At 44.1% G+C, this 21580-nt stretch overlaps 1 protein-coding gene across 1 annotated transcript; it reads right to left on the reverse strand.

Annotated features, from left to right (window-relative positions):
• Positions 1-1832: 1832 nt before the first annotated feature.
• On the reverse strand, positions 1833-19961 carry SPP2 (secreted phosphoprotein 2). The gene is made up of 6 exons (XM_089916188.1): positions 19631-19961; positions 12352-12474; positions 11253-11363; positions 5343-5397; positions 4464-4520; positions 1833-2303 (listed from the first exon to the last, which is right to left on the reverse strand). The coding sequence occupies exons 1-6, from the start codon at positions 19925-19927 to the stop codon at positions 2218-2220; spliced, it is 729 nt and encodes a 242-aa protein (XP_089772314.1). The 5' UTR covers positions 19928-19961; the 3' UTR covers positions 1833-2217.
• Between the last annotated feature and the right edge of the window lie 1619 nt (positions 19962-21580).

Genomic DNA, 21580 nt, shown 5'->3' on the forward strand with positions numbered 1-21580 from the left:
TGTTCTGTAAAGCAAAAAGAAATGATTTAAGTTTATAAAAAAAGAGTATGCTGAGTCTGTTTCTTTGTAATGAGTACTTTCTTGATTTCAGCCTGAAGCTGGTTTTTATTTTTAGGGTGTGTATAGATTCAAAAGAAAACCTACCATTTGCATCTTTTATCCAACACAGCCTCACTGGTAAATTTCCCTTCGATTTTAGTAAAATGTCAGTTGACCTCTTTCAAATTCCGGGGTTAAAACTTTATCATACTAGGCTTAGCTGAATTTTTTTGATAACAGAAGGTCACGAACCCAAAGTGAGAGTCTGTCATCCACTCAAAAATTACTTCCAGAATGCTTGCTGGGTGCCCGGCTCTGCGCGGGGCCATGGGAAATGCTGGCGACAGAAATTGTCTCTCTCCTCGCCTCGGATGAGGACTTTAGGGAAGCCATAAGGGGATGTATCTCTGACGTGCGGAGACCCCTTAGGGAAGAAACGCTGAGCTGAGATGTAAGTGAGGAGGAATTAGCCAGGTGGATGTTCCAGGTAGAGGTCTGATCAGGAGAAACTGCAGGTATTTCAGTTTTGCAGGAGCTTCAGGGCTGGTGGCCTTGGGAGAGATGAGGCTGGAGAAGTGGGCAGGGGCCGGATCACGAAGACCTTTGCAGGCCACGCTAGGGAGTTTGGACTTTATCCTGAAGGCATACAGGGTTATGTAAACTGTAAAACCCGTGAAAGCCCAAGCTTCATGGTTAACTTGTGTGTGTGTATGTAAGAATGAATGTACACTGAATCCATATCTATAATTACATCCAACGATTCCTTTTAGATGTGCCTTTCATCATGTTCCTTTAGTACTTGGGAGCCTTTAAAAAGACATAGCTGCCTTTGCTCCAGTCCCTAGTAGCTGCAGATTTATATATGCATGAGGCAGTGGTGCTCAGTGTGGGTTTGCAAAACCAGGACTCAGCCTCCAGCACTGGGGCAAATAGGCTCTTCTTCCTCCTGGCTCAGGGTCTGCCTCTGCTTTGCTATATAAATGAAGTGAGCCTTAGGGGGTTAAATGGAGAAGGATCAGAGTCTCCTCTGCATTTCCAGATAAACCTGAGGGCAGCGTGCAAGGTGGACAGTGTGGAATCAGGACCCGAGGTAAGATCTCAGGCAACAGGTCAGTGGTGACAGTGATGAAACGATGGGCTAAAGCCAGAGAAAATGTGTGGACCCCTGTGGATGTTGGGAGAATATGAAGGGTAAAGAAGGGCCAATGATTGTAATAACCTATAATGGGAAAGAATCTAAAAAAGAATATATGCATACATACATATATATATATATATATATATATATATAAACTGAATCACTTTGCTGTACACCTGAGGCTAACACAACATTGTAAATCAACTATACTTCAGCAAAAATTTTTAAAAAGACCCAATGATATTCTAAAATTTTGAGCTGGAGAAAATTCAGTGGATGCTGATGCCTTCTATTAAGACAGGGAGCTGAAGAGGAGGCTAGATGACCTTCAGGAGCCCAGGGATGCTCTCTGCAACTGCATCCAGTGGGCAGGTGATGTAAGAGCCTGGATCTCGGGATAGAGTAAGGTGAGCGATGTGTGTTTGGAAGCAACTGTACATCAGTGATCAAGTCAGGCAAGTGGAATAGACGGCAGTAATCTATAGAAGAAGGAAAGGACTGGGCAAAGGAGACCAGACAAATGGTCACCAGGATTGAAATGACTGATCAAGAAAAGGAAGGCAGGTTAGATGCTAGAGATCTGAAAGATCACTATCCAGTTTGCAAAAAGCAGAAAAGTGAATGGGAGGTGGGGAGGTAGGGGCGGCAGTCACAGACCACAATTTTGTCAAGATGCTTAGCAGAGAAGGGAGTAGGGAGGGAAGGCAGCTGTTGAGATGGGGAGACTGGGTCAGAGAAAGGGGGCTGTTCTGTTTGTGGTTTGTTTTTTGTTCTTAGAGAAATTTGATCACATCAACAACAGCACATATAAAAGCCATGGGAAAAAGATTGAGGGTGCAAGAATGAAGAGACAGTCGAGGATCGGTATTTGGGAGGAGAGAAGAAAAGGTGGGAGGCCAGACAGGAGCTGAAGAGCAGACTACAGACGTTGCAGGTGTGGAAACAGCAGCTTTAAGACATCCCCACCCTCCAACCCCCCGCTGGTAGCTTCCATCTCTAAATACACGTGTTTTTAGCTGTGTCCCCTTACCTCAAGGCTGTCACTCAAAGCCAGTGTTTATTCTTGCTCTGGGCCACAGGTTCAGGCCCCTTCTATTTCCAGGAGGAAAGCCCCTTCTCATGATCCCTGAAGATAGAAAGGGGATATACAGGCTCTGTCATTCACATCAAAATCTAAGACAACATGGATTTAGTGACTATAAATTAATGACAAAGCCTGTGACCAGCACCACCAGAGCCCCTCCTGCCAAGAGGCTACCCAAGAACACCATGACCTCATCTTGCTTATCAAGTTCTCCCTCACTCTCGGGTGTGGCAGCTGAACCCCCAGCCATACGCCTTCGAGGGCAGGGACTGTCACATTTATCTTTCACTCCTCTGAGGGATCTGCCCAGGGTTTGTCACACACATTTGTTGAATTAAATTGAATTGTCATGTTCAAAGCAGTCTCTGAGATGGCTGCACCTCTGCGTCAATGAAGGTCCCAATGCCCAAAATGTTTTTAGAATTCAGCTCTGGAATTACCTTCCAAGGAATATAAAAAGGATCAGTCGCATTAATTTATATCTATATAATATTTTTTTTGTCCCAAATGACATTTTCTCAGAGTGGCAGCCAGCCTCAGAGATGGCCCGCTGGTATTCGCACTCGGGTATTCCCCTCCCACGTCGGACCAGGGTTGGTCTGCGTGATTGATAAACTATGCAGAAGTGATGCTATATCCCTTTCAAAATTAGCTAATAAAAGACTGTGCCTTCTGTCTTGGGTGCTCTGTTGCTTGTTCATTCTCCTCTCTCTCTCTCTCTGTCTCTCTCTCTCTCATCATGTTCTCTGGCAGAAGCCAGCTGTCATGTTTTGAGGACATTCAGACAGCCCAGTGGAAGGGCCCATATGGTAGGAAACCAAAGCCCTCATTCCAATAGCCCCTGAAGAATTGAGGCCTGCCAACCACCATGTGAGTAACCTTGGAAGTGGATTCCTCAGTCCCAGCTAAGCCTTCAGATGAGATCACAGCCACAATCAACATCCTCTCTACATCATTTTAGAGACCCTGAGCCAGAAACACCCAGCTTGGCTACTTCCAGGTTCCTGACCCTCAGAAACTGTAAGATAATAAATGTTTGTTGTTTTAAGCTGCTAAGTTTTGTGGTAATTTGACACATAGCAATAGATGACTAATGCACCCAAGTTGGCTATTAATCTGATTAACTGAATTTATTTCTAAAATTAAATCCAAGAGCACATGTTTTCCATCACTACAGAGATTCAAAAGAATGAGCCCTAGACTTGGAAGATAATTCCTAAAAAAATTGTTCAAAAATGTTCTCAGCAGTGGTCACATTTTTAGAATAACTGTATTTCTCCCCAAGTGGCACATTGGAGGGGGTCTAAACTCAGGCCCTTTTTTAAGCAAGCCTCAGATTGTAAGCTTTAGTACTTCAAATAAATTCGGAAAAAGCCTAAGGATGGTCAGACACTGAGCTCAATGAAACATTAATATCTGTGTTATTCATTTTAATGGAGAATTCTGATCAGAGGGTAAATTTCACAACTCTTCTGTAAAGCAACATGAGAAAAACAGAGGCTTTAGAGCCTGACAGATCTGTCTCTAAGTCCTGTCTCTGCCCCTCTCTACCTGGATCAAAGTCCTACGTTGGCCGTGTAGCCTTGGACAAGTTACAGAAACTCATTAAACCTCAGTTTGCCCATCTACAAAATGGGAAGGAACATAGTGTTGCCTCTCAAGATGGTTGTGAAGCTGAAGGAGAAAACTGTCAAGCAATTAGTAGAGAGTTAGTATTTTGTGTCTACAACAAACAACATGAGTTGTTACTCATTTCTTCTGTGTCAGCAGATAAGACACCTGGTTTACAGTGCTCCCCTGAAGGTTAAATGAGAAAAGTGATCGTAAAAGGGAGAAACTAAATACCTGTTAGTTCTGTCTGCTTGCTGACAAGTACAGTTGAGGTTGGAGGGCAAAGGGAAGTTTAAAAGAGTTTGGATTTTTCAGAAAATGCTCCAGATTGGGACAGGAGGCAGGTGAGTGCTGATTTCCTCAGCTAGATTTGGTATTTTGATTCCTGACAAATTTTAAGTGAGTTTTGATGCCTCAAAGTTAACTTTTCAATGATTTGCAAAGCTGGTTTATGAAGGACTGTTCTTTTGTTTTCATTTTCCCTTAAAATATTTTGCATTTCAGGGGTTTATCTCTTATGACATGACTTCAGCAGAGTCTGGCTTGATCAGAAAAGGATGTGTTCGGTGTCCTACAGAAGAAAACAGGAACACTTAGCAAGTGACCGTTCATAAAATGGCTCACTTTTTGATCTGTCAGGAGTGAGACCTGTAACGCAGTAACAGTCATAAGGCAGGCCCCCTCTGCCCACTTCTGGAATGTTCTATGACTTTATTACTGATGCCACAAATACGCTTTTCCAGGAAGGAAGCAGTGAGAGATCACCAAAGAGTTTTGCTGCCATCAGCTCCAATAGAAAAAATCCTCCTATTTACCTATTTTACCAATAGGTAGAAATGTTTCCTAAGCCATAAAACACTAACTCAATCCCACTTCAAATGAGAGACCACTCTCTCTCTCTCTCTCTCTCTCTCTCAGGGGAAAAAAAGAAAGCCCTCCCTCCCCGAAGCAAGATTCTTAATGGGATGGTCACCTCTGGTCTTATGGCTGGAGGATTACAGAATTCAGCCCCAGCCAGTCAGATGAGGTTTAGTCCAGATCCTTCCACCTACACATTGTTTCATACCTGGCTCCTAAAACTGGTCGTGCACCCAGGAGGGAATAAGCGTGCTCAAGCTGGGGGACCCTCTTATGGTAAAAACCAACACCTGTCCTGCCTAATTGGCAGAGATGTTGGGACATGAAATGGAATCATATATGGAAAGGCTCTGCATAAATATAGAGCTGCCTAAATGAAGAGTTGTAACATTATTGCCTACTGTTAAGAAAGGAGCAAAAGCAAATGTTTATTTTCTGTGGTTTCTGTAATTGTTCAAAGCTTATGTACAGATATTTCTAGTTTTAAATGACTTCTTGATAGAGAGCTTCAATATGAAGTTGATTCACACACACACACACACACACACACACACACACAAATATATATATATATATATGTATGTATATTAAAAAGAACGGATCTCAACTTACCAAGCAGATAACTGTTTCTTGATGTAGAGGATCCCAAGATATCTCCCAAAACCATCTAAGTAAATGTAGGCATTAGTATGTATCCGCACATGAAAGAGAGGAAAAGGAAGGACACTGCAAAATATGTAAATATTGTCAGGAGGACTCAGATGTATTATATAATTTATTTTTAATGAAATAAGGCAATACATTACATTAAATAACTTTATATGGTATTGAACATGTAATGTCTAAAAAAGCATGTGGGGAAAAGCAACTTACATGAAGTTTAAATTGTCTAAAAACGTTTCCACTAGACTCAAAATGACCCCCAATTGTTGTGGACGAGAAAGACGGAACCTCGTTATATGGACTTGCAAATCAACTATGTTTAGCTCAGATTTGTGAGTTTTCTCTCTATGAAGTCCCCATATGTGTTCAATTAAAAAAAAAACAAAAAGTGTGCACGAGTAGTCTTCATGAAGCCACTGAAAGCCCATAGTCACAAAGTAAGGTGGCTGCTTGACTCACAACCTTTCTACCAGGCGTCTGGGCCACCTACCTGTTACCCTCTGCATCGTGAACAGTCAGTTTGCCCGCTGGCTTTTGTCAGAGTGATTGGTCTAGCAAGCAGCACAGTTTAGTGGGGGAAAGAATAATCTTTTCAATAAACGGTGCTGAGACAACTGGATATCCACATGCAAAAGACTGAGGCTGGACCCCTTCCTAATCAAAAAGGACCATGCATCTAAATGTAAGAATCACACAAACAACAAAAGGAAAAAATGGATCAATTGGACTTCATTAAACTTTAAAACTTTTGTTCTTCAAAGTGCACCATAAAGAAAGTAAAAAAAAAAAACTCACAGATGGGAGAAAGTGTCTGCAAATCGTGTATCCGATATGGAACTTATATACAAAATATATAAAGAAGTCTTACTACTCAACAAGGAAAGACAAATAACCCAACTTAAAATTTGGCAAAGGAACTTTTTTTCTTTTTTGGCCACTTTGCACAGCTTGCAGGATCTTAGTTCCCCAACCAGGGATCAAACCTGCACCCTCGGTGGCAGTGAAATCGCGGAGTCCCAACCACTAGACCGCCAGGGAATTCCGACAAAGGATTTGAGTAGGCGTTTTTCCAAAGAATATATACAAATAGTCAATCATTGCTCATTAGGAAAATGCAAATCAAAACAGTAATGATGCATCACTTCACACCCACTAGAATGGCTAAAATTAAAAAGACAGACAATGATAAGTGTTCATAAGGATGTGTAGAAACTGGAACCCTCATACATTGCTGGTGGGAACGTAACATGGTACAGCTATTACGGAAAACAGCGTGGCAGTTTCTCAAAAAGTTACACATAGAGTTACTTTACGCCCCAGAAATCCCACTCGTAGGTAAATACCCAAGATAAATAAAAATATATGCCCACACAAAAACTTGCACATGAATGCTCACAGCATCATTATTTACAATAGTCAAAAAGTAGAAATAGGGACTTCCCTGGTGGCGCAGTTAAGACTCCACGCTCCCAATGCAGGGGGCCTGGGTTCAGTCCCTGCTCAGGGAACTAGATGCCGCATGTCGCAACTAAGGAGCCCGGCAGACGCAACCAAGACTCAGTGCAACCAAATAAATAAATAAATATTTTTTAAAAAAGAGATATGTATAAAAAAAGAAGTAGAAACAACCCCGATTTTGATCAACTAATGAATGGATAAATTAAATGTGGTTGATCCATACAATGGATTATTATTTGACAATGAAAAGCACTGATACATGCTATAACATGTATGAACCTCCAAACATGCTAACTAATATAAACCATTCACAAAAGAACACATATTGTATGTTTCTATTTATATGAAATGGCTGGAAAAGGTAAATCTATAGACAAAGAAAGTAGATTAGCGGTTACTAAGGGCTGGAGAGAACGAGGAACAGGGTCAGGGGTCTTAGGGTTTCTCTTCTGGATGACGAAGTGTTCATGATTTAGATAGTGATAAAAGTTGTACAACCTTATGAATATACTCAAAACCACTGAACTGTACACATTAAAGGGGTGAATCGTATGGTCTGTGAATTATTGGGTTGGCTAAAAAGTTGGTTCGGCTTCTTCTGTAACATCGTATGGAAAAACCCGAACGAAATTTTTGGCCAACCCAATTTATTTCAATAATAGTGTTATTAAAAAAAAAAATGGGACACATGACCTAAGACAGGACAGTGGGAATAATACCAAGAGGTATCTCCAGCTGGAGCTAGAGAGAAGTGCTCTGTTTCCTCCTAAGTTTAGAGGATATGAACCTGGAGTGGCTTGTAGTCTTGCCTCCAGCTGCAAGGAGAGAACTCATCCGCAGTGAGGGGAGGAGGGACGGAGAAGGAAAGAAATGGATGTGGCCTAGAGAGTGCTGACAGTCACTAGATTGAGTTGTCCAAGAGGACAACGCCTTCCTCTCCTTTCTGGGAACGCGAGCCAGGGAGTTATCTCATTTTGGCTTAGGCCACTTCTAGTTGAATTTCTATCATTTGAAATGGGAGAGAGTAAATAAATGAAAGGCCTGTAACTCTCCTCCCCCGAGTTCAGAATTCTTGTTCACTCTTCCTCAGTTTCTCCTTTTGCACTGTTTTGGGTCTCATGGCTGAAACTCTAGCCAAACCTCATCCCATCCACTTGAAATCAGAAGGATTTGTCCAAAATCAAGTCCATTCACCATCCTACAGATGTTAGCATTTCATCGTGTGGTTGACTGAAGTACCACATAGAAATTATTTATCCTCTACGTACTTCTCTTCCAAAATTAAAAGAGTAAAAATAAAAACTGCCCGTAATTTAAATATTTATTTGGTTAAGAGAGAATATTAGCAGTTTTAGAAATTTATTTGCTCAAATATTTTTACAAAGCATTTATACTTATTAAAATTATGTAGTGGAAAACCTGAATGTTTTTATATTAGAGACGCTTTCTCTCATTGTATGCTTACCAGATATTTGAGCTAAGTCCTATTTCGTAATAACTAGGATGTTTGGTCTTACTCTCCATGGCTTCCATCCTTCTTCACATTATATTCCTTCCTCTGGAAATTCCTTTACTATCTACACATGTTTTTCAAGTGGCCTTTATGTTCATTACTCTGGGATATTTTTTTTCAGCTTTCTTTCTTTTATTCCCTACTTCCAACAATGATTTATTTGTTCTATGTCTAAATTCATTCCAGTCAATTGTCTTTCATGTTTGTAGTATCATCATGTATTTCACTGAAAATGGTTAACAGCTGTTGTCTAATTTTTTTTCTGTTTCATGTAAGAAATCTATTTTAGAGTTGCCAGGAATTACTTTAAATCTCCATCTGCTTTCTTCTCTTTCTTTCGAATTGCAGAATCCTTTAATTTAAGGAATTTTTTCTTTGCTCATCATCCTTTATGATCTCCTAGTCTTTGAGGCAAAGCAACCTGGGAGTTTATTTTAAAATCTTGTTTGTTTCCGGGACTAACTTAACTTAGTATCAGAGTCTTCTTACAAAACTTGGGACTGGAAGAAAAGTGAGTAGTCTTCAGTCTGCAGTTAGAAAGTTGCAATAGGTTTGTGGGTTGTGCAAACAATCAGAATCAACTTTCCAAATCAACTTTCCATCTCTTTCCAAAGAGATGGAAGAGGGGTTAAATTAGGCGGCCACTTATTAACTTCTAATGTGTTAAAGGTCATAGAACAGGCATCCATTTCTCTCGACATTCACCACTAACTCCTAGCTCTACTTGGCACTCTCTCTCACCTGCCCTGCCAGCCTCCCAGTGCCCCCATCCATTCTTACCTAGTTCCAGTCTGTTCTTCATCAATTCTGTCACTTCCCTACTTATAACCCTTGACTAGCCCCAAGCCAAGGATCCTTGACATGACCCATGAGGTCCACCTTGACCAGGCTGGTGTCCTCTCCAGCCCCACCCTTATGCCTCTCTTGTCATATTTTTCTCCCAGTCATGATGGATTTCTGTCCATTTGTACCCATAAGCTTAGCTTCCCTTACACATCAGGGAACTCCGTCAGGCTCTCCCCTGTGCTGGGAATCTCCTCATCCTTCCCCTCCACACCCTGTGCCCTTTGTCCTGAGGTCACCCACCCTCCAGCCCCCCGGGGAAAGCTCGCTCTGACCCCACACGCTATTGCATCCTCTTGCTACGTGCTCCCGAAAGCTTGCCTGGTAGTCAGGGTAACCCCTGCTTAATGGACACTCCCAGACTCATCCACAAACCCCACAAGAGCCAGAGCAGTGCTTCTCTTGCTCTCCACTGTCTCCTAGCTTCCCCCATACAAACCACAAAATCAATACGCACAAAATGCTTGGGACATGATGCTTGGTCCCTGTCACTTCTGGGTTAGCTTGGCCAGGCGTGCGCCACTGTGTCAGCTGTGAAGCATGCCTTACGTCCTGGATACTTTACTGGAGTCGAGGCCCTGGGTACCTGAACTAGCATCAAGGAGATAGGATCCAGAAATCTCCTGGGGATTGACCCTCAAAAGTTGCCAGTGAGAACGAGATTGATCAATAACCTTATGCTCAACTGAACATTTTTGCAGAATTCTCCTTCCAACAGTGAAAACACCCCTGCAACAGGAGTTTCTCACTCCTTCCTAATTCTAACATGGACTTCCATATAAAATATGGAAGTCCTGGGTATGTTCATAATAGAGGAACATTACTTTTATGTGTAATTCTTGAAGTTGAAATTGTATACTCTTTTCATATAATTTTCACTACAGATTTAAATCTTGAAAAAATTAATAAAAATATACGTAGAGAAAGATGTCATTGGACAGATTTGGCTGTATAATGGTAGAAACAATTCTTAAGTAGCAGTCAAAGATATTATCCATTATGAATAAACAAATAACGTAATAGTTATGTTTTTATCCCAAATTAGAGTCTAGAGGCTTCCTCCTCATATCATATTGTTGACAATTTCTTCCTCATTTTTCTTGTATTCATTCAAGTATTGACTGAACATCTACCCTGTATCAAACCTTGTCCTAGATGACAAAACACACATTCCCTACGCTCATTTGATGTATATTCCAGTAAGGAAAGCAGTCAGTACACAGACAAATACGTAATATAATTCCAAGTCAGAAATGTATATATTACTGATTTCACAGTATTATTGCAGATGAATATCAGTGCAATTGAAGGAAAAAAGATGTGTCCTGCCATTTACCAAGCATCTATTACGTACCAGATTCTGGACCAGATCTTTCACGTCCATCAACTTACTTGGTTTTCTCAACTTCCTATCGGGTGGTCTCTATACTGGCATTTAACAGATGAAGAAGCTTCAGATCATGGAGATTAAATCTCCTGACCTAGGTTGCAGAGCTGGTAAATGAACACTGATGTATCAAAAATGCCCCTCTTGGGCTTCCCTGGTGGTGCAGTGGTTGAGAGTCCGCCTGCCGATGCAGGGGACACGGGTTGGTGCCCCGGTCCGGGAAGATCCCACATGCCGCCGAGCGGCTGGGCCCGTGAACCATGGCCACTGAGCCTGCGTGTCCGGAGCCTGTGCTCCGCAACGGGAGAGGCCACAACAGTGAGAGGCCCGTGTACAGCAAAAAAAAAAAAAAATGCCCCTCTTCATTCCACTAAACCACAGAGGCAGTGAGATGCATACTTAGATCTAAAACTTTGAAGATTTGCTCATTGTTATTTTAAGCTCACATCCTAAATCTTAGGAAAAGAGAGAGAATTGGAAGAAGTAAGGGATATTGAACATGAGATTGCAGGTGTAAAAGGGAGATGCCAGCTGAGTCAGCAGAGCTATACCTGAGTGATGCTCCAGCTACTCTGTCACACCGGCCTGCCTGTCACAGACCCACACAGACCCTAAGAGGTCGGTGCTGTCCCAAAGGATGCCGAGCCCCTGCACCTACCTCTTCACTGCTGTTAGACTCGGAGGAGCTGGAGGACCAGTGGCAGCGAACCCACACATCCTGCACCTGCTCAGCAGACACCCACACGGTGCTTCTGCAAACAACTGCTGGCTGGAAAAGGGGAAGCAGTGAGTTCCACGCCCGGCAGCTGGTAGAAATGGTTAGGACCTATCTAAGAAATCAGGCAACACCATAGGGCTTGACTCAATGATGCAGACAGAAAGGAAAAATTCACAGAGACATTTCATTGTTCCAAAATTAAAATTTCTCAAGACCTAAGCAGAAACAAATGATGACTTAAATATCTCTTAGGCTTTTGCTACATTACAAGCCCTGAGGGAAAGCAGATGTTCCCTTCCTGAGCACTGAGTGGGCTCCCTCGAATGGCTTTCCTTTTGAACAACAAGAAGTGGGGAGATCTCCCAAGGACCCTGCTCTGCTCTCCCTTGGCCTCAGATTTCATTAGAAACAAATGCTAGTGACACTTGGGTTTGGGACCTTTGTGAAACAGAGCCACAGCAAAAAGTCTCACGAAACAGTGAATTTGGGGTGCCTCCATCCCTGGGGTTAACCAAGCATGGGGCCATGTGCTGGTCACTGGGGAGACGAAACTGACCACGCTGTGGTCCTGACCCCCATGGAGCCCAAGCTGGTGGAGGAGACAGATGTTATACAACAGTCAACTATAAAACAGTGCACCTCGCACCAGGAACACGGCTGGCATTTTAAATTCATTTAAAATAGAATTTGAAATGTCTCTGGGATTTTTCTTGGCTATTGGCCTCTTCGTATTCACTTTGCCTGGAACCATCATTATCCCTATTTTTAAACAGCAGAAAGCTGAGGCAGCAGGAGTTAAATAATTTGCCAGGATTACTCAGGACTGTGGACTCCAAGAGCTCGAGTCCTCGACCACTGAGTCACGCCGCCCCTGCCCAGGGGACAGCGTGGACACAGTTAGTGGTGCCTCCCAGGGTGTCCAGACGCCAGGCAGTGGCCAAGCCCTTGGTGTGGCTTTGAATCAGGTCCCGGCGATGTAGGAAGACAGGTGCTCCCTTGCGTTGTTTTCTGGGCTGGTGGCCTTTCCCCCGACTCTTACCACGTAGTAGCCCCTCTGGAAGTCACAGGTGGCGGGATCTTCCCCAGAGCCCCTCCTGCACGTCGTCTCTCGGATGCGGAGCTCTATGTCCATGGTCAAGCTGTCCTCATCCAGGATGTTGACCTTCATGAAAACAAAGCGTCAGTTTGCCATAGATGTGTTTCTGAAGGTCACACGCTAGGAATGTGTCTCCTTGCACAAGGAGAGAAAGTGACAGAATACCCCACCACTAAACCTTTCAATTGTCGTGGCAATCACCCAGTTCCACGCCCTCATTCTGAAGACCAGGGGAAGAAGTGCTTTACCAAAGGCTCACAAGACTTTACTGAGACAATAGGACCAGAACTTGGGTGTCCTGACTCCACGCTAAGCACTGCTGCTAATGACTTACATTTACGATGAATCCTCAGGATTTACAGATTCCGTATTTGCAAATTTGCCTACTTGCTAAAATGTACATCTAACCCCAATCAGTGCTGGGTGCCCTCACGGCCACTCATGAAGACACGCTGGGCGGCAAAGAACTTGAGTCACCAGATGCACACGCTCCCGACCGGGGTCAGATGAGGTGATAAAAGGCTCAGGCTCTTTGCCTCTGCAACCAGACCGTACACAAGTCAATTTCATGGTCTATTGTGTGTCACGGTTTTCTCATTTTGTGCTTTTCCTCGGTGATTTTGCTGTTTAAATTGGCCCCCAAGCCTAGCGCTGACAAGCTGTCTAGTTTCCTAAGCACAGGAAGGCTATGATGTGCCTGACAGAGAAAATACATGTGTTAGCTGAGCTTTGCTCAGGCCTGAGTGACAGCGCTGGTACAGTGAGCTCAATGGTAACGAATCACCATACATATTAAATAAGTCTTTAAGTGAAAACACACATAAAACAAGGGCACATATTGATCAGTTAACCGAAATATTGTGACCAGAGGCTCTCAGAAACCTCACCCTGCATTTTCCCAGGATAAACGGCTCAGGATTCACTAACCCAGTGTTCGCAGAATCTTTATGGAATGTAACTGCCGCGAATAACAAGAATCAACTTATTTTAAGTGTCAACGTGTGTATGAGATTCAGATTTAATATCTAATATGTAAAAATTATCAATAACCAGGGTCATAAATAATGGCAAGGCTGAGTTTTTAGTCCTACTTGTTTTTAGAAAACTCTGCTTGTATCAGCACTCCTCATCCTGCATCAGAAAGAGACACAAAGACGCCCCCATCCCGAGCTTGGAGCTGTGGCCACTTATTTCCAAAGCAAAAACAAAGTATTTTAAGTGTCATTTTCCCAAAAGAATGCTCCATACTTTCTTAATAATTCCCGAAATAAGTAAGTAGCAAGTACATCTCTGCTGTACAGTGTTATCCAGCCCCGCTTCCCGGTTGATCAGTTCGGATCTATGAACAAGATTACACAGTTTTCCACTCCTTTCCACCAAGGGTGGGATACTCGGGGTACCTTCCAAACTTCCTGATGAGGGTGCTGTTCCGATGACACGGACGTCTCCTGACTTAACTAAATGCCCACTGTGTGTGCTGCACCAGAAGCACAGCAGGGAAGACCCCACGGAGCTTAGATTCCACCTGGGGCAGGGTGGTGGGGCACCACACAGCAAACACACTAAAGAAAACTGAACAAGGACTTTCCAGATGGCTATAGGGTTAGGAGCAAAAAAGCATCGTGGCAGTGGGGATGGAGAGCTGATAGTTTAGACGAGGCGCCTGAGAAATCCTCCCAAGGAAGGCGTTTTTAAGCTGGGACTTAAAGGATGGGAAGGAGCCCATCGTGTGAGGAAAAAGCAGAGCCAATGTCCTGGGGCAGAACAAGCCCAGCGGTGGTGGTGAAGCAAAATGAACAAGAGGAAAACCAAACACCCTGAAGTTGGAAAGGAGTGCGCCAGACAGTTAATGGTCCCGTAGCCCGTGGGAACGAGTTTTGACTTCATTCTCATTGCAATGAGAAGTTCTCAGAGGCTTCGAAGAGGTAAGATCTGAGTCACCATGGCTGCTACAAGGAGAGCACACGGGGGCAGGGACAAGATGGCAGCAGGGAGGTGGGCTCCACTGCCCGACCCCACCCCAGGTTCCAAAAACTCCTTCCCTTTGAGCTCTTGAGCCCATCCTTTGGCAAATTTGAGTCAACCCACACAGTCACCTACTGCCCAGTGAGGAGAGAGGTGGTGACAGCACTGTGACAGTCGGTGTGACCACTTTCAGGCAGGGAGTAAGGAGATAGTTTGCTTTGGAAATAAGTGGCCACAGCTCCAAGCTCGGGATGGGGGCGTCTTTGTGTCTCTTTCTGATGCAGGATGAGGAGTGCTGATACAAGCAGAGTTTTCTAAAAACAAGTAGGATTAAAAACTCAATCTCAGGCTTCCCTGGTGGCGCAGTGGTTGAGAATCTGCCTGCCAATGCAGGGGACACAGGTTCGAGCCCTGGTCTGGGAGGATCCCACGTGCCGCGGAGCAACTGGGCCCGTGAGCCACAACTACTGAGCCTGCACGTCTGGAGCCTGTGCTCCGCAACAAGGGAGGCCGCGACAGTGAGGGGCCTGCACACCGCGATGAAGAGTGGCCCCCGCTCGCCGCAACTAGAAGAAAGCCCACGCACAGAAACGAAGACCCAACACAGCCAAAAATAAATTAATTAATTAATTTTTAAAAAAAAGAATTCTGAGATTAAAAAAAAAATCTCAGCCTTGCCATTGTTTATGACCCTGTTTACTGATCACTTTTACATATTAGATATTAAATCTGAATCTCTTAAAAAAATTAAAAACTCTTCAGCTGGAGCACATCAAGCAGGCTCTCCCTGCCAGCCCCGCCCCCCCCATCATGCTTCCACAATTCCTTAAAGCAACCTGATGAAAGCAAACTGGCAGGACAAAAGCTTAGTTTAAAAGATGAAAATGCAGGGGGTTTGAGTACTGATAATTTTAACTGTGAGATGATTTTGCAAACTTTTTGCATCTCTAAGCACTTTTAAGCACCCTTTCCAGAATATGGAGAAAAGTCAAATAACTGCTTTTTCATTTGAATTCACTTTCAGCCAGTGAATTTCTGCTCTGTGTTCTTTGAAAAATGTGGGACAACCCAAATACTCAACCCTAAGGAATCAACTGGAGAAAATCCCAAACCCAGCGTTACGGCTGAAATAAATCATGGTCCTTTACAATCGGTGTTACAGTGTGGTCCTGTGTTTTTAATATATATATATTTTATACCCACATATGAGGAGAAAAAAATCCAAAAAGACATCCTGCCACATGTTCATAGTGGGCGTCTCAGAGGGCTGGATAACGAATGTTACTTTTGGCTTTCTCTTTCTTGTTGTATCCTGTGACTCTTTATAATGAGTATATTTTGATTTTTTCATTTCAAAAAGAAATAAAAATATACAAGCCATAAAATACCCGTAACAGTTCCTTTTGGAGAGTACAATGTTTAATGTTATGTGTCAGTTTAGCTGGGCCACAGTGTCCAGAGCTCTGGTCAAACATTGATCTGGATGCTTCTGTGAAGAGGTTTTTGGATGAGGTTAAAGTGGTGGACTTTGAGGAAAGCAGATTACCCTCCTTCATGTGGGTGGGCCTCATCCAATCAGTTGAAGGTCAGACTAGAGCCGAGACTGACCTTTTTCTCAGCAGGAAGCAATTCTGCCAACAGACGGCCTTCAGACTTGAACTGCAACGTCAGTTTTTCCCTGGGTCTCCAGCCTGCTGGCCCACCCTGCAGATTTGGGCTTTACCAAGCCTCCACAGCAGTGTGGGCCAGTTCTTTAAAATCAATCTCTCCCTGTCTCTCCCTGTCTCTGACTCTATCCATCTCTCTTCTCTGCTTCTCTGGAGAAGCCTGACTAACACAGTGATCATTTAGGCTTTTCAAACTAAGGCCTTATGATTGGACAAAAAGTAAAGCTCAGGTATAGCTGCCTAGCAAAACGTAGAAAGCCAAAAAGCAAAACGTGCAAAGAGGAAAGGTAAAAATGGACAGAAATGGGCATAGACACATAAAGGATCCCAAAGCTTCCGTGGCTTTGCCCCAAATATCCCAGAATCCATCTACTCCTCACCTTCCCCACACTAAGAGGCTCAGTTGCCATAGGTCACCATCTGCTTCCCACAGTTGCTGTCTGGGCTTCCTCCTGGCACCCCACTCCACACAACAGCTGCAGAGATCTTAGAAGGGCTTCCTGCACTTTATTTAAAACCTCCTCCCAGCTACCCCCTGCAGGAGGTCCTCCCACGGCTGGAGGTTCTCGTTACTGAGTGAGTCTTAGCTCAAATATGGCACCTCTGTGGAGACTTCTCTCCCATCTGACAGCTACCCCAGCCCAGGCCCAGGCCCATCCATCACCCCGTTTTATTTTCTCCACAGGACTCCCCACTCTCTGAGACTACCTTCACTTATGGAATTTGCACCCCATTCTCCCTTCATCCCCTCCCCTCCTCTCTCTCCCCTCTCTCTCTGCAGTGGTATCTGAGCTGCGTGGGAGCACGGCCTGGTCCAGCCTCTCTGTTCCTCACCCCCAGCACAGGGCCTGTGTCCACCTTTCCTTTCTCTGCTTGTGTACATTGAGGGAGCAGTCTGTGTGTGCCTAGTGTCAATGTTGGAGCAAGGAAGTCATCGTGGCTGACTACATTTCCCCATGCTCTCCCGTCCTTTTTAAACTTGGAGCCCAAGAGTTAAGTTACTTACAATCAATCGCAAAAGCATTTGATCCAAGTCCCTGGTAAATCGCAGTGGTTCTTAACCCTGACTACACATTAGAATGACCAGGAAACATGTAAGAATATGAGCCCCACCCTCAGGGACTGGGATTTAATTAGTCACCCTCCCGCCTGGACATCAGGAGTATTTCAATCTCCCAGATGATGCTGATGTGCAGGGGTCGAGAACCCCTGGGCTTATGAAGCAAACTCAGGGATAAAGTAGCGGGGCCGGACCCCTCACCCTAAGCCCACTGAACTCTACCCCAAACCTCCTGCACATACACAAACATGACCAAACCACTTATTTCCTTCAGACATACTCCTAGAAATGAAACTATGAGATCAAATGTTATAAACATTTGCTATTTTTAAAGTTTAACGTGTTTATAAACATGCTTAACAAACTGCACGTTTGCAAAGATAATTTTACCAAATTACACTTTCTCTAGCAGTGTTTGAGATTTCCCTTTCACCTTTCCCCTGGTTATTTTCATTCTGATTTTGTCGGCTGTCGGAGAAGTGACATATTTTTCGCAATGTTTCGAGCTCATTTGTATTACTATTTTGTGAATTGTTTTGTACCCTCAGGGACAGTGATCTGATCTGTTCCCTCATCTCTTTCCTGAGGACTTTGCTTAGCTCTGAGTGGATCTCTCATGGCTACTGTTATGAAGGGAATTGGCCTATTTGGGGCCATCTTCAGGGTGTTTATAGAAGGCATGACTAACGCATACAATAAAGCAAAATGTGAACCACTTCTAAGAAGAAAGACGTATCACCAGGACAGATCAAAGCAGGAGAGTTCTTCCTCCATTGGGAGAAGAAAGGAAGTTTTCATGGAAGGGACATGGTGAATGTAACTTGGCCAATGAATTTGAATAGTGAGAAAAGGCTGGAAAGAAACAAGAATGTGCAGAATTCCAGGTAGCAGAGCAGCGCACAGGAGGCGGAGGGGCATCTCCCTCCTGTGTTCTCACTGAGGATCACACGCCCACATACATAGGTGTGTTTCTTTGCAGGTGCCTGTGTGTCTGGGCTCAGGTGTCTGATACCAAGATAGCCCACGCGCTGGAATGTTCTCTGGATGACTACGCCTCATGCTAGCTCGTCTCCACTGGCCAGATTTCCATGGTGTCAGTAACTGGTTCTCTCGGGACCTGTCCTCATGATCTTATTCACTTAATTAACTACTAACTTTCTTCTGTAGCAAGCACTAGCTAAATTACAAGCAAATCTAAACTCATTTGCAAGCTTGGCAAGGGGACACCGATTGCCCCACACCACACGTGGATTTCATTAAGTGCAAAAGATGGAAGCCCAAACAGCCAGTGTACGACGGAGGGGTTCTTCATTCTGCCCAGTCCTCCTCCAGAAGGAACTCGCCCTCTGGCTTGGCGGCTGACCACACGTATCTCGCCGTGCTCTCGCACCGCGACAGCCAGGCCAAGTGACCCCAGTCTGGCCACAACAGCCTGGTTCTGGACTAGCTAAAGCATCATCTTCGTGACCTATGACCCAATTAGAAAAGACAACTGGGACAATTCAATTAATTTCCTGGGAATCTGGAAATAAGAAACTGAGCTAGTTTATGAAGGAGCTGGGTCAAGATGAATGTATTGTATTTGGAGACTGGACCTACGGAGCCATGAGCTGTGTGCCCTTTACAGGAGGAGAGGGGACAAACCAGGTGTGTGCTAAGGTGGTGCCCGGCAGGGATGGGAGAGGTGAGCATGAAGGTGGAGAGGAAGTAATGCCATTCTGGCCTCTGCGAGGAGGCGGCCGCTGCCTGGACCCCTGGCCATGTCTCCACAGTTCACAGTTCCCAGGCGGCCCGTCTGCAACGAGTTCTCATTTGTAGGACCAGGAACTTTGTAGAAGCTCCTCACCCCCCATCTTAACCTAAACTCTCCTGCAGGTATTTCTGCTGCCTCCCCACCCCCCTTGCACAGGACGACGAGCAGGCGGTGAAATCACCTGGGGCCCAGCCAGGAGGGAGGCGATCTGCAGGCTAGTTTCTCATTTCCTTGGAAGGATAATTCTGTTTCTTTCTTTGCCAATCACGGCCTTAGTCACTGGAAGCCCATGAAAATTCATCTTTTCCCCATTTCCCCAAGCTAACAGGAAACAGACTATTACAAAATTGACAAAGCAAAGTGGATTTCTTTGGCTCAAAAGCCAGAATTTATTTCCTATAAGTATTAGGAGCAGAACTGCTGAACTTGAAAAAGCCTCATTTCTAATAAACAAGCAGTTTTTAATAAAACATCTCAAAAGGAACCATGGGGACTTTGGGTCCAGAAGCGGGATGTGCAGAGGGTAACATCTGGAAACAGGAAATGATGCCAGAGGGAAGAAAAATGCAAGAATCAGTCATCCGAAGCAGCTTTGAGAGCTTTACGACAATAATTATAATTAAATCCTTTCTCTATTAAAAAAAAAGAGTGTGAAAGAGATGAGTAGCTATTATCTTTTTAAACTGGAAAATTTTTAACGTGCAACCCAAAAAAGGACAAAAGAAAAAACCAGAAAGCAGTATAAAGAGGACTAGAGCAGACATACCAGGCACTTACTCTTCTAACTGAGCTTCTGAACGCCCGAAAGAGATAGGGGCTCAGCGACTGGGAATTCACTTTTGCCACGGAGGCGCTGACAGCTTCCCTCAAGGAAGACGGGTCATAGTCATACACGGGAAAACCTGGACTCATAAACACATGAGGACACAGTGAGACAGGATGCATGGACGAGGACAGCTCCGCGTCATCAAGGGCAGGTGGCCTGACCCTGGACTCCTTACCTGCACAATAGTGGAACCAGTAGTTCGTTCCAAGGACAGACATAATCAACACCTTCATCACCATCTTCTCCATTCTGGGAAGGATAATTTCAGTTCCGATCCCAGCAGATTGTGTCTATGTGTTTGGGGGTGACCAGTCGTCCTGAAAGCAGCTCTTTATCCAGTGTGACCTGGCTTGCTCACTCCGACTGAAGCAGACTGCGGCTTCAACAGAGACAATTGATCCTGCAGTCAATATTTACTGCTGCCTTTTCCTAGGGAAAGGGTACAGTTTGAGGCCACTTTTGAAGTTTGGACCTCAACATGGGACTTTAGCCCGCGGCAACAGCCATCAAGAGGCGGGGACTCCGCATGCACTGTTTGCTCTTCTCTATTTTAATTTCATCCACATGGACTGCCTATTTCTCTTTATTTTCCTTTCATTTTTGGAGGGAGGGGATGCAACCTTACTTTCAACAAAACAGTTAACTTTACATTTTTGTCCATTTCATTCCCTCTCATATTCCTAAAGATCCTGCAGTTGACTGTTTATAAAAATTGTGTGGTTATTTCATGATCATACTGGAAATTAAGACTGGAAAGGAGAGAATTTAATCTGCAGGGCTTAAATATGCCAAACAAGTTCACGTGCAATAAAAAACAGTGACATGCCTCCGTGTCCACCGACCCTCTCTGCTTACAGGCGTTTCCGCATCTCACTTGGATGATAAGGTATTTGCATACTGATGACTCTCATGCACTGTAAGATCCCTAGGTAGTTTGTGAATCATTAAAAAGAAGACACGCTTTACAGTAAATACAGGTTGTGTTACATGCAACTCATGGTGCTCTCATTCCTTGAATTCATGCATAAGAAGCTGTAGTGCCCTGAGGCTCAGAAATACCTGGATCAGAATCCTGGCTCCATACCTGTCAGGCGTGTACCCTTGGGCATGGTACTAAATGTCTCTGAACCTCAACTCCTTCACCTATAAAGTGGGCATAAATGGTTAGATGTAAAGGTGTATTATTAGTCAGGGAGGCACAGAGAGAGAGAGAGAGATTGATTTTAAGGAATTGGCTCATGCAATGGTGGAGACTTGGTGAGTCCAAAATCTGAAGCATGGACTGGCAGGCTGGAGACCCAGGGAAGAGTTACAGTTTGAGTCCAAAGGCCACCGACTGCCACAATTCCTTCCTGCCAAGGAGATCAGTCTGTGTTTATTCCGACCTTCAAGTGATTGGGTGAGGCCCACCCACAATACAGAGAGCAATCTGCTTTCCTCAGAGTCCACTGATTCAAGAGTTAATCTCATCGAAGAATTATCACAGAAACATCCACAATAATGCTTGGCCAAATATGTGGGCACCATGGCCAAGTTGACACGTAAAATTAAGCATCACATAAAAATTAAATAACAAACCCTTGGAAGAATGCTTAGCAAATTAATGGCTCAATAAACAGTAACTGCTGGTAAGAATTCAATTCAATAAATATTTTCTAGTATCTGCTGTGTAAAAGGCAAGAGGTCCAGAGAACATCAAAATGAACGAATCATCTAGGTCACTCTGCTTAAACAAGGCAAATATAAGTGCCAACAAGGGAAGCATAAATTGCTATGAGAATTCTGGGAGAGGGTGGAAACTTCAGCAGTTTGCTCATTCCTCCTGACTTTGGTGGCCTTGTGTCTCTTTGGTTAACAGATGCAGAAGTGCCCAACAGGAGAGAAGGAGACTCAGGCCAGGA

The sequence above is a fragment of the Delphinapterus leucas genome, chromosome 8, assembly GCF_059928025.1.
Source record: "Delphinapterus leucas isolate spDelLeu-1000000601 "Yukka" chromosome 8, BTC_Dleu_Yukka2, whole genome shotgun sequence".
NCBI lineage: Eukaryota > Metazoa > Chordata > Mammalia > Artiodactyla > Monodontidae > Delphinapterus > Delphinapterus leucas.